A 13,396-nucleotide genomic window follows, 5' to 3' on the forward strand; every position below is an offset into this window, starting at 1 on the left:
AAGCCATTAGCCCTGAAGGGGGGAGCTGACAGGATCACGTCACCCCCAATTAGCCAGCTTAGGGAGGCCCAGGCGGCTGTTAATGAGCCGGCGAGCAGCGAGGGGGGGGGGTAAGTGTGCCTGAAAATAGCTGCCCACAAGGAAAAGCCTCCTGGTCTCTCCGAAAAGCCTCGCTCTCTGCAATTGCTTAGGTTTCAGCGGCGATTCCCGCAGTTGGACGAGACAACAGTCTTCCCCAACCTGGTGCCCGCCAGACGTTTTGGCCGACGTCTCCACCCAGCACGGCACGTGCGTCTTGAGGGCGCCGTCTTGGTGAAGGCTGCCCTGGCCACCCCGTGGTTGCCTGGCAGCGGACCAAAGGAAGTCTCCTTCGTCGTGGAGCGCAGACTGTGGAACTCACTGCCACGTGAATGGCATTAAAAGAGGAGTGGAGTGAGGGAAAGCTCACAATGGCTGTGCTCTCATTCCTGCATCGCACGGGGTTGGACTGGATGACCTTCAGGGGTCCCAACTCGACAATTCCACGATCCCTCTGCAGTTGGAGGCTGCAATGCTTCTGAATACCAATTGCTGGGAACCACACGAGATGAGAGGGCTCTTGCGGCCGGATCCTGTCTGTGAGTTTCCCATAGGCATCCAACTGACTTGGCTGCTCTTCCGGCTTTTGCTTCTGACTGGACGGGCTGTTGTCCTGATCCAAAAGGCTTGTCTTGGAATCAAAGAATTGGAGAGTTGAAAGGGACCCTCAGGGACCATCTATTCCAACCCCCTGCAATGCAGGAATCTCAGCTAAAGCATTCAGGACAGGTGGTCACCCAACCTCTGCTTAAAAACCTCCAAGGAAGGAGAGTCCACCACCTCCTGAGGAAGCCCTTTCCACTGCAAAACATCTATTACCGTCAGCAATGTCTAGGCAACACGATGACCATGTACATATGCAATAGACAATCTTTATAGAATTCCTTCAAACCATAACAAGGACAAAATGAAATCTTTAGGCTCAAAGTCTCTGGAAATCTTTAAATGAAGTGAGGCACCAGACTTTGTGGGACGCAGGCGGAGCTGTGGGTTAAACCACAGAGCCTAGGACTTGCCGATCGGAAGGTCGGTGGTTCGAATCCCCACGACCGGATGAGCTCCCATTGCTCGGTCCCTGCTCCTGCCAACCTAGCAGTTCGAAAGCACGTCAAAGTGCAAGTAGATAAATAGGTAAACGGCGGGAAGGTAAACGGCATTTCCGTGAGCTGCTCTGGTTCGCCAGAAGCGGCTTAGTCCTGCTGGCCACATGACCCAGAAGCTGTATACTGGCTCCCTCGGCCAGTAAAGCGAGATGAGCACCGCAACACCAGAGTCGGCCACGACTGGACCTAATGGTCAGGGGTCCCTTTACCTTTACCAGACTTTGTACGATGAAAGACAAGCTGTGAAGCTTTGTGTATTCAGCAAATATGACGTCCAACACTGAACAGAGATTCCGGATATTGACTACTGTTTCGTAGAATTCTTTGTCAGCGTGGCGGGAGGATATAGAATTGCCTCATAAACCCATCTTATTTCGAATGAATGTATGTAAATGAAAATATCAAATGCTGTGGAACAGTGCTCATGTAATAATGTAGTCTCTGCTGACAAAGAATTCTAGGAAACGGTAGTCAATATCCGGAATCACTGTTCAGCGTTGGACATCTTATTTGCCAAATACACAAAGCTTCACAGCTTGTCTTTCATCATACAAAGTCTGGTGCCTTGCTTCATTTAAAGAATTCCAGAGACTTTGAGACTAAAGATTTCATTTTGTCCTTGTTATGGTTTGAAGGAATTCTATAAAGATTGTCTATTGCGTATGTACATGGTCATCATGTTGCCTGGACATTGCTGACGTTCTCTTTGCAACACAGGGGTTGGTTTGGTTACAAACAGCTCTTACCGTCAGAAAGTTCTTCCTGATGTTTACCCTGGATATACTTTTTTGTAACTGGAAGCCATGAGTTCGGGTCCTACATCCCAGAGCAGGAGAAAAACCATTCTTACCTTCTCATAAGGTGCTCGTGTTAATGTTTAAAGCCCTAAATGACTCAGGCCCCAGAGGCGGACCTCTTGAGAGTTCCTCCATCCTCAGAGGCTCAGGATGGTAGCCTGGGGGAAAGGGCCTTTTCTGTGGTGGCCCCTAAACCATGAGACTCCCTCCCCACAGAGGCATGTCTGTCACCTTCATTGCACAGCTTCTGAAGGATGCTGAAGACACTTGACCCTGGCCTTTGACCCTTCAGGTACAGTGGACGCTCGGGTTGCGAACATGATCCATGCGGGATGCACGTTCTCAACCCGCAGCACCACATCTGCGCACGCGCAGGTTGCGATTCAGCACTTCTGCGCATGTGCAAAGTGCGATTTAGTGCTTCTGCGCATGCGCGACCGCCGAAACCCGGAAGTAACCCATTCCAGTACTTCCGGGTTTTGGCGGTCCGTAACCCAAAAAAACGCAACCTGAAGTGTCTGTAACCCGAGGTATGACTGTACAGTGGTACCTCGGGTTAAGTACTTAATTCGTTCCGGAGGTCCGTTCTTAACCTGAAACTGTTCTTAACCTGAAGCACCACTTTAGCTAATGGGGCCTCCTGCTGCCGCCATGCTGTCGTTGCATGATTTCTGTTCTCATCCTGAAGCAAAGTTCTTAACCTGAAGCACTATTTCTGGGTTAGCGGAGTATGTAACCTGAAGCGTATGTAACCTGAAGTGTCTGTAACCCGAGGTATGACTGTATATGTTTTTAGAACCCATTTTATTTCTGTAACTGCAAGTTATTTTAAACTGGTCTTAACATTTTAACGTTCAAAATCTCGTGAGCCAGCCTAGGGTCTCAGGATAGGATATTAATAGGAGTAATGTGTTCAAATTCTGCTCCCCAAAGGCATCCAGTTGGCCGCTGTGAGACAGGTTGCCATTGGCCTCACCCGGCAGGTTTTTCTCATGTTCTTACGAGGTGCTGAGAACACAAGCACTGTCTGGCATCCTGGTGTGTGGGAGCAGCGAGGGGCAACAGCGAAGAGAGGATTCGGCCCTTGTGGGTGCCCCCATGCCACCCCCAATCTCCCACTCCCCTTCTCACCACGGCATGGATCACAAACTCCAGGTGTCTCTTGGTCTCAAAATCCAGCGCTTTGCCCAGCACGATCCTCCCGCTGTTGGGCAGGTCGATCCGGAAATATTTGGCGTCGGCCTGGAAGTTCAAACAGGGGTGGTAGCCATGCAGCTGGCACGACAGATGCCCACAGAGGGTGGCAAGCCCGGCATCCCTCCGGGTCCCCTCTCCCCAAGGCGCTTCTCCCGCCCGCTCACCCCTTGCCCCGCAAATCCATTTCCTCCACCCGCAGAGGTATTGGCCGTAATCTACGCCCACGGCCAGGTCTAGGTGTCCTGGTTCCCCCCGGCTAATCCAACACCCACGCAGGTGTTGCCATGGAACAAAGGGGGTCAGCAAGGGATGGGCAAGTGTGCTGCGGCCACACGGTTCTGGCCGAGCAAGGGCTGGGCACCGGCCAACTCAGCCAAGGTTCCAGCACAAAATGGTGCCAACGCCTTTGCTTTGCTCTCTGCTGCTGGCAACCAGTTTGGTGCTGGTAGGACGGAAGGTCGGGAGCTGAACAGCAGGTGGCGCCAGAGCAGACAGAAGGAGACCCACAACTTTTTTGCTGATACGGTTGCGCCCTGCGTGGTTGGTTGGGAAATGGACGCATAAACGGAAAGGGGAGCAGCCAGAAGGGGCCGCCCGAGATCACGTACTGGCCCAGTGAGATCTCACGCAATCTTCCCTGAGGAAGGTGGTAGGGTTTAAAAAGTTCTCTCCATGCCCAGGTTTGCAGAACCTGGCCTGGGGGTTGGACTAGATGACCCTCAGGGTCCCTTCCAAATCTACAGTTCTGTGCTCCCCACAGCCAAGTAAGATAGGGATAGTCACAAAGAGGCGTTTCCAGGGGTTTGCCCAGAGTGCAATTTTGCCCCCGGAACGTAATCCTGGCACAAGTAGCATGGTTGCAAAAATTCTAGCTCTGCCTATATTAGTAGTAGTAGTAATATTAATAATGGAATGGGGGGAAAGCTGGCGGCTAGTTCCTGGAGCTGGTCGGCAACTGGCAGTCACTAATAATAATAATAATAATAATAATAATAATAATAATAATAATTTATTGTTTATACCCCGCCCATCTGGGGAAACCCAGCCACTCTGGGCAGCTTCCAACAAAATATTAGAAATACAAAAAAAACAGACATTAAAAACTTCCCTAAACAGGGCTGCCTTCAGATGTCTTCTAAAAGTCAGATAGTTGTTTATTTCCTGGACATCTGATGGGAGGGCGTTCCACAGGGCGGGCGCCACTACCGAGAAGGCCCTCTGCCTGTTCCCTGTAACCTTGCTTCTCGCAATGAGGGAACTGTCAGAAGGCCCTCGGCGCTGGACCTCAGTGTCTGGGTAGAATGGTGGGGGTGGAGACGCTCCTTCGGGTATATAGGACTGAGGCTGTTTAGGGCTTTCAAGGTCAGCACCAACACTTGGAATTGTGCTCGGAAACGTACTGGGAGCCAATGTAGGTCTTTCAGAACCGGTGTTTTGTGGTCCCAGTCCCCAGTCTGGCTGCCGCATTCTGGATTAGTTGTAGTTTCCAGGTCACCTTCAAAGTTAGCCCCACATGGAGCGCATTGCAGTAGTCCAAGCGGGAGATAACCAGAGCATGCACCACTCTGGTGAGACAGTCCACGGGCAGGGAGGGTCTCATCCTGCATACCAGATGGAGCTGGTAGACAGCTGCCCTGGACACAGAATTGACCTGTGCCTCCATGGACAGCTGTGAGTCCAAAATGACCCACAGGCTGCACACCTGGTCTTTAGTGCAGCTCGAAGGTCGGTACACCAAAAGGAATCCTGTACTGCACCTATTGCCCAACATCCAGAACATTTATACTAAAATTAAAGTTATCCCCAGCCCCAACTAAAAATTTGTCTTCCTCTTCTTGGTGGCCTTGGGGAGAGGACTCACCGACGTGCCGTCGATCACGTACATGAGGGTGTCGCCATCGGCGTCCTCCGCCTGGGTGCTGAAGATCACGGAGTGGGGGGTGGCCAGCTGGGGACGAGAGGGGGGGAGAGCAAGGTTAGGCGGGAAGTCAGGCCTAGTGAGAGGGGTCCTCCTTACCGACTCTCTCATCCTTCCTGGGATATGGGGATAAAACATACCGTATTTTTCGCTCCATAAGACGCACCTGACCATAAGACGCACCTAGTTTTTAGAGGAGGAAAGGGGGAAAGCCCCATTTTTTGAGGATCAGCTCAAAGTTGTTGAGCTTACTTTGCAAAGGGAAAAAATCCTGTTTTTATGGGGTTCAACTCACAGTCCTGCAGCTTCTTTAGAAAAGGAAAGGGAGCCGTTTCTACAGTTTCCAGACAGATAATCTAATCAGCCAGTCCCATGTCGCTGGGGAAACAAGCAGCCTCCGTCTGCAGAACATTCAACAATGGAGGCCTGGGCAAGAGCCAGCGATCGACCGCACATTCGCTCCATAAGACGCACAGACGTTTCCCCTTACTTTTTAGGAGGAAAAAAGTGCGTCTTATGGAGCAAAAAATACGGTACCCAGGCAACGTGGCTGGCTAGATAACCTCGTCCCTCAAATGCAGGGGCACCAGTGACGTCTCATCTGCCCGCCGTGAGAAGGAATGGGAAACACTCTCTTTTGGCAGAACATCAGGTTTCTCAGGACTAGCCTTTTCCACCGCAGTTTAGCAGTTAAGTCGTGCACTGAGAACCAAGGAGACCCGAGTTCAAATCCTCACGCCGCTATCAAAGCATAGCTGTCAACTTACAGATTTGAAAATAAGGGACCAGAGGCCTCGAAAATAAGGGATCAGCAGCCAAAATAAGGGATTTCTGAACACAGCTGTGTTCAACTTCTGAGCCCCTCCGAGCCAAAGGCAGAAAGCCCAGCCAGCAGCCAAACGAAGCCTCAAGCGGTGGTTCCCACAGCGCAGCAACCCGGCAAAGGGGATGCAGCAAGGAAAACCACCGTCCCCTCTCCGCTGGGAAGCGCTGAGCAAAGGCGAGTCCCCAGGCAAGGCGGCCGATTTGATCGGCACAAGGCATGCAAGCTCCACCCCCCAGTCGTTCTTAGACTCCTTATTGGGTGAGCAACGCAGCCAAGCAACACAGTCGGAGCCTCCCTCCTCCCTGGCCAGCAGGGAGGGAGGGAGGGAGAGGAGCTGCTTCCTTTGAAACCCGGGAAATTTAAGAGACATCATCAATAAGGGACAGCTGTGGGACACGGCGCTGGGATAAGGGCTTTCCCGCCAAATAAGGGACGGTTGACAGCTATGTATCAAAGATTTGCTGGGTGACATCAGGCGGGTACGCCAAGTTGCACCCAACATGTGGGGGGGGCTGTTGCACATTGATGATGTCACAAGTACGATGCTTTCTTTGCCCCACTCCCAACCCCCGGGCAGACCATGCCTGCCAGGATGCTCTGGCAATCACGGCGGGGGCCGCAGAGGGTGAAAATCACTCTCTAAGCCGCTCGCCTTCACCCGGCACACCTGTGCTTGCCCAGGGTTGATGGGGATGATGGCCCCCTCAATATTGGGTGAAGGGCCTGAGCCCCCTGCCGCAAAATATTGAGTGGGGTGAAGCTCTTTCTGCCCCCTATATCCAGCGGCCTGACCTCAGGCCAGTCACTAATATCGCTCAGTTTAACCTGCCTTGCAGGCCTGTTGGGAAGATAAAATGGCTGGAGGTGTGCAGAGAACCGAATCTTATTCTTGGAGGAAGATAATAATAATAATAATAATAATAATAATAATAATAATAATAATAATTTTTTATTTATACCCTGCCCTTCCTGGTTCAAAAACCGGGCTCAGGGCGGCTAACAACAAATTTAAAGCACTTAATTGATGCAACAAAAAACAGCATAAAATACAGTATAAAACGTGAATAACAATAAATTCAGAATTCAAAAATCAATTTAGGGGGGAAATCTACCCAATAAACATTTGATGATCACCAGGGCTAGCTGGCTAATTTAGTCCTCTTTGGGCCAGCGAGGAGACCAGGGGAGAATTAGCTGTGGGATCCCAGAGCGGGGAATCTTCATAAAAAGGGGAGAGGGAGGGAAGGAAGGGGAATAAAAGATCAGGCTAAGTTCAAATTGAAAGCCAGGCGGAATAGCTCTGTCTTACAGGCCCTGCGGAAGGAGGTCTCCTGGGACAGAGCATTCCACCAGGTCGGAGCCATCACTGAGAAGGCCCTGGCCCTGGTGGAGGATAGTCTAACTTCCTTAGGGCCCGGGACCTCTAAACTGTGGTTATTCATTGACCTTAAAGTATTTCCTTAAGCTGGGTATTTCTCCTCTCGAGTCCCCTGTTCTGGAGAAGGGCCCGGGGTCTTCCTGGGCCCTCCAGTCCCGGCCGGGCGCCAGGCACTCACCTCGCTGATGTTCTGCGTCAAAATGGTGTCCTCCTGGAACCGCGGTTTGTTGTCATTCTCGTTCATCACCTGGACAATGATCCTGTACTCAGCCTGCCAGGGAAGAAGAGGGTGTTGTGAGGGGCTTCTCTCGAGTGCCACCTGCCCTGGAAAACTATAGTTCCCTTTGCTGGGAGGAATGGGGGCGGGGAGAGGACTGCGCCCTGGAGTTTGGAGACGGGGATCACTGAGAGCAACGCAACAGCGGATCCCCCCATGATCCTGGATCTCGATTTACAATTTTGTGCTACACTTTACAGCAAGGCTCCCATGGGAGAAGTGTCACAGGGTGCCAGAGCTACAGGGGACGACTGTCTGGATCCGCACCATGCATTTAAAGCTCTACAACACTACTTTGGGCAGTCATAGCTCCCCCAAAAGAATCTCGGGAACTGTAGTTTGCTGAGGATACAAAGGCTCCCCCAAAAGAATCTCGGGAACTGTAGTTTGCTGAGGATACAAAGGCTCCCCCAAAAGAATCTCGGGAACTGTAGTTTGCTGAGGATACAAAGGCTCCCCCAAAAGAATCTCGGGAACTGTAGTTTGCTGAGGTGACCCTCCCAGGGCTACAGCCCCCAGAGAGGCTTAACACCCAATCTTTCTTCCCAGTGAATGCTGGGAACTGTAGTTCTGTGAGTGGAACAGGGGTCTCCAAACAACTCTCAGCATCCTTAACAAACTACAGTTCCCAGGGTTCTCAGCCATTTCAAGGGGTGTGGTCCTGCTGTAAACGTATCTCCATCACCCTCAGATTTTAATCGCATTGTTTTCCGGAACCCTAGACTCTCACAGCAGGAGATATTAATAATAATAATAATAATAATAATAATAATAATAATAATAATAACAACAGTAATAATGATGATGACAACAGTAGTTTGAGAGGGAGGTTTGTATCGGGGACAGGACTCAGCCTTCAACCGGGTGCGGGTGCGAGTTTGTGTAGAAACTGGCCTAGCCCTATTAAAGTAAAATTTGCATTTGTGGCCCCACCCCTTTTGTCATTTGCCCCACCCACGGCGGCCCTCCATGACGACAAAGGGCAAGTCTCTCCTTGCTCGAATTCCCCTTGGAAACATTTGTGGCTGGTGTGCGCGTGGTCAGCCAAACCAGGGCCGTAAAGCACTTTGTAAGCAGCAGCCAGAGCCATGCTAAGCAGGAGACCAGGCGGGATATGCCAAAGGAACTTGAGCATGAAAAGGGGAGTTTTAAGATAAAATAATAAAAAAATAATAAAATAAATAATAAAATAATAAAATAATAAAATAATAAAATAATAAAATAATAAAATAATAAAATAATAAAATAATAAAATAATAAAATAATAAAATAATAAAATAATAAAATAATAAAATAATAAAATAATAAAATAATAAAATGATAAAATGATAAAATGATAAAATGATAAAATGCAATGTTTTGTACCGGCGAGAAGCCGTCTTCCACGCATGTGAAGGAGACCATCAGAACAGGAGTTTCCAACGCCTGGAAGAGAGAGAGAAAAATAGAAAGCGTCACCCGGACATCATTCATGCATCTCTTTCCTCAGCTTTGCAAATGCAGAATTGCTATTTTTAAAATCATCATTATCAGTGGCGACTGCCCTGCGGAACACCCTCCCAGCAGATGTCAAGGCAATAAACAACCATTTTACTTTTTAAAGACACCTGAAGGCGGCCCTGTTTAGGGAAGTTTTTAATTTCTGACGCTATTGTTTTTAATATTCGGTTGGAAGCCGCCCAGAGTGGCTGGGGAAACCCAGCCAGATGGGCAGAGTATAAATAATAAATTATTATTGTTATTATTATTATTCTCACTGATGGTTCCTCATCATTCGGGGGGGGGGGGGATAAGAGGGGCTCTGCAGGGCTCTCTCCTGGGCCCGGTGTCAGACAACAATTTTATAAATAGCTTGGATAAAAGGGATTGAGAAGACAGTCATCACATTTGCAGGTGGTACCAAACTGGGAGGGATAGCTAAGGCCGCAGAAGACAGAATCGGGATTTAGGATGGCCTTAAAGATTGGAGAACAGGGCCAGAAGTAACTGAATGGATCTCAGTAGGGACGCAGGTGGCGCTGTGGGTTAAACCACAAAGCCTAGGACTTGCCGATCAGAAGGTCGGCGGTTCAAATCCCTGTGACGGGGTGAGCTCCTGTTGCTCGGTCCCTGCTCCTGCCAACCCAGCAGTTTGATAGCACACCAAAAAGTGCAAGTAGATAAATAAGTACCACTCCGGCGGGAAGGTAAACGGCGTTTCTGTGCACTGCTCTGGTTCGCCAGAAGTGGCTTAGTCATGCTGGCCACATGACCCGGAAGCTGTATGCCGGCTCCCTCGGCCAATAAAGCGAGATGAGCGCCGCAACCCCAGAGTCAGCCACGACTGGACCTAATGGTCAGGGGTCCCTTTACCTTTACCTTTAGGGACAAACAGATGGTACTGCACTTAGGCAGGGGGAAAATCCGAGGCACAAATATAGGATGAATCATAGAATCATAGAACTGTTGGGAATGGACCCTGAGGGTCATCTAGCCCAACCCCCCGAAACCCTTGGGGTCCCTTCCAAGTCTATGATTCTATGATTTATAAGAACTTGATCGTTTAGTGTGGCAGCATTTACCCTTGGGAACTCCCTGCCTATTGATATCAAGCAAGACGCCTTCACTGTATACTTTTCGGCACCTGCTAGAAACATGGGAGGATGGACGGTGGCTAACGGATTGAGGCTGAATCCTGACAAGACAGAAGTACTGTTTTTTTGGGGGGGACAAGGGTTGGGCAGGTGTGAGGGACTCCCTTGTCCTGAATGGGATAACTGTGCCCCTGAAGGAGTCATTTTGAACCCGCAGCTGTCCATGGAGATGTTAGAATTCCTGTTCCATGATTGCAGTCATGGGATTGCTGTCTTTCACATGACGGTGTAAGTTTTGACACCACAGAGTGGGAAGTGACGGAGACAGGATGTTTGTATTCCGTGAAGTGGGACTATTGTCCTTTGTTCTTTTTCTCTTTGCTGTCTGATGCTGGAGAGAGAGGGAGCCACGTTGCAGTGCTCCGTGTGTGTTTATATGTAAATAAAGTAGATTAGCCAAAATGCTGAGTTGCTGAGGTCTGTTATGCATGATGCGCAAACTTTGCAGATCCCTAAGTGTGCCGATGTCTGTTGGCATCGGTCGCTGTGGTGTTCTAAGTCTCTCTAGCGTCATACGAGCAAAAACAGGGGTCACCGAAAGAAGTCTTGTCCCTGCAGGCAGCAAGACTGGAGCAGCACCAGATTTCGGATTGATGAGGCCCTCAGCTCCTGAAGGTAATGGGGCCCTTTCTATGTCCAGCTGTCCTTTGCCAACAACAAACAGTCGCTGTTTTTGTGTGTGGAATATATGCTATATGGTAATTGATGGACCCAATAGGTATCTCACGCCATTTGCACATGTTGCCGTGCAACCAGTCCATGCAGAATGTAGGCACCCTATATATAGAAAGGAGCAAACCAGGGATATTTTAGGGAGCAGGTGAGCAGGCGGGGGCAACCTTCAGCCCTCCAGATGTTTTGGGACTACAGTTCCGATCATCCCTAACCACTGGTCCTGTTAGCTAGGGATCATGGGAGTTGTAGGCCAAAACAACTGGAGGGCCAAAGGTTGCCTATGCCTGACTTACATAATAGGAGCCTACACAACACGAAACACTGTTGCTGTATGTAGGTTTTACTTTATATATATTTTTATCTTATATTTTGGAAATGTACATCCAGGTGTTTTTTTCTTTTCTTTTTTTTTCTTTTTTTTTGTGGGGCCCCCAAGAGAGTGGAGTGCTAAGCTATAGGTCTGGGGTTGCAGCGCTCATCTCACTTTATTGGCCGAGGGAGCCGGCATAACCTTCCGGGTCATGTGGCCAACATGACTAAGCTGCTTCTGGCGAAGCAGAGCAGCGCACGGAAATGCCGTTTACCTTCCCGCCAGAGCGGTACCTATTTATCTACTTGCACTTTGACGTGCTTTCGAACTGCTAGGTTGGCAGGAGCAAGGACCGAGCAACGGGAGCTCACCCCGTCGCGGGGATTCAAACTGCTGACCGGCAAGCCCTAGGCTATGTGGTTTAACCCACAGCACCACCTGCGTCTTAGCTTATACGTAAATCCGGCACTGCACGGGAGCAACACTCACCTCTCGGTCCAACACCTTTTCCTCAGAGACATTCAGCCGCACAGCCTTGCCGTCCAAGTAGAACCAATCGGCATCGATCCCGCCCAAGGTCAGCTGGACAGCGTCACCCTCGGGATCGCCGGACACCATTAACCGGCAGACCAAGGTGCCGTAAGGGCTGTTCTCCGGGATCTCAGTGAAGATGTTGCTTCCACCACTGCACTGGTCAGCAACCGCTAGCAGTCCCGAAGGGGAAAACGGAGAGGTCAGACACTGCCAAGAATTTCACAGGAACGAAAATTAAACACCACCCACAATAACAGAATGGCAGACTCTTACGGCTGAATACCTCGAACTGGCAAAGATGACGGGGAAAGTGAAAGAGCTCCCGAACCAAAAAGTAATACAAAGAATGAAAAATATTCAAAGATGTTAACGGAGAAATCTGAGGGTTCCCTTGGACAAAAAACAAGGACACCAGCCAGGAATACCAGAGCAAAACAGCAGCCAGTAGGCTTGGTCTTGATTGAAGACTGTCGTGACAGGACTCCCACCTGCCACCAGGTGGAACAAGATGGAAGCCCCAAACAAAAGAGAACCCAAACTTTTATTAGCTGCTCATCCCCATGTTACAGCCCCCCCAAACTACATCACTAATATGTCATGGTTACATCATGAAAGGGGAGGTCTGGTGGCCGTAATCTGAGCATCCTGGACCCTGCCCCATGGTTCCCCTTGCCCTCCACCAAACACCCATCAAGTGGAACAAAAGAGATATTTACATTTCCCTGTTTCCCAGCCAAGTTAATCACACCCTTTTGTCTTCATCTGGGTTTGTTATTTCTGGAATGGCTACCTGTCTGGCACTCAGGTATCAGGATCCCAGGGATCATCACTCAGGCAGAGGGGCTGCTGAGCAGCTGAGCTCATATGTCTATATGAATTTCTGAAGTTTTCCCAGTGAGTCAGTACATAGAGACATTTATCAGTGAATTGTTACATTTGGTATTCTGCAGCAGAGGCCCTTTGAATAGATAGGAAGCAACTGTGATGAAGTGTTTTGTGGGGACAAATCACAAAAGTCACAAAAGCGATGGTGCTGATTTTGGTAGTGGGCTGCATGTGCATGATGTCTGCTGGAGGGGCAACCCCCCCTCTCAACTTATACATAAATTCCTGCAACAAAGATTACCTAAAAACATACTGTCCACATAACAGCCGATTGGCTGCCGCCGTGGGCGGTGAATATTAATGAGCTAGGGGGAATCCCCGCTTCTCGCGGGGCTGACGCCAGCCCCACGAGATTGTTGATGGGTCGAGAGCCCGCAACCCCACCCCCTCTCTAGATCGGGAGTGGCTTTGTTTTAACTCATTACTGAATGTATTTTAAAAGGTAACTATCGTCAAACAAGGAAAATAAAAAATACCAACATAATTTTGTGATTTTACAAAGCATAATATAACTAATAATTTTCTTAAATTATTGGGGGGGCGGAGCCCCCCCAAACGAATTTTTGAGGGGGCTCGGGCCCCCTCAGGCCCCATGGAGTCGGCGCCTATGATTCTCCTTGCGGAATTCAACTGATCCTTGTAAAATGCAATGTGCAAATGTGAATTTGTTGGAGTACACGGAAACAAATTAGGGTGATAGAAGGCTGCGTGTGAAACGTAAATAACAATACAAGTACAATGAGAAGAACTGGAAGTCTTTTATTTAGAAATTCAATGAACAGTTG

At 49.4% G+C, this 13,396-nt stretch overlaps 1 protein-coding gene across 1 annotated transcript in view; it reads right to left on the reverse strand.

Moving 5' to 3' along the window:
- The window catches only part of LOC309351653 (cadherin-related family member 5-like), a gene marked incomplete at both ends in the record, with an annotated part of 44,224 nt that extends 31,351 nt beyond the window's left edge, over positions 1-12,873 (reverse strand). Inside the window, 6 exons of the mRNA XM_081879439.1 lie at positions 3,110-3,220; positions 5,037-5,123; positions 7,476-7,568; positions 8,940-8,999; positions 11,682-11,933; positions 12,865-12,873. Of these exons, the coding sequence (XP_081735565.1) occupies positions 3,110-3,220; positions 5,037-5,123; positions 7,476-7,568; positions 8,940-8,999; positions 11,682-11,933; positions 12,865-12,873 (612 nt within the window). The remainder of the gene's footprint in view (positions 1-3,109; positions 3,221-5,036; positions 5,124-7,475; positions 7,569-8,939; positions 9,000-11,681; positions 11,934-12,864) is intronic.
- Between the last annotated feature and the right edge of the window lie 523 nt (positions 12,874-13,396).

This window comes from Podarcis erhardii (assembly GCF_964252035.2).
Source record: "Podarcis erhardii genome assembly, chromosome: 10".
NCBI classification, from domain to species: Eukaryota; Metazoa; Chordata; class Lepidosauria; order Squamata; family Lacertidae; genus Podarcis; species Podarcis erhardii.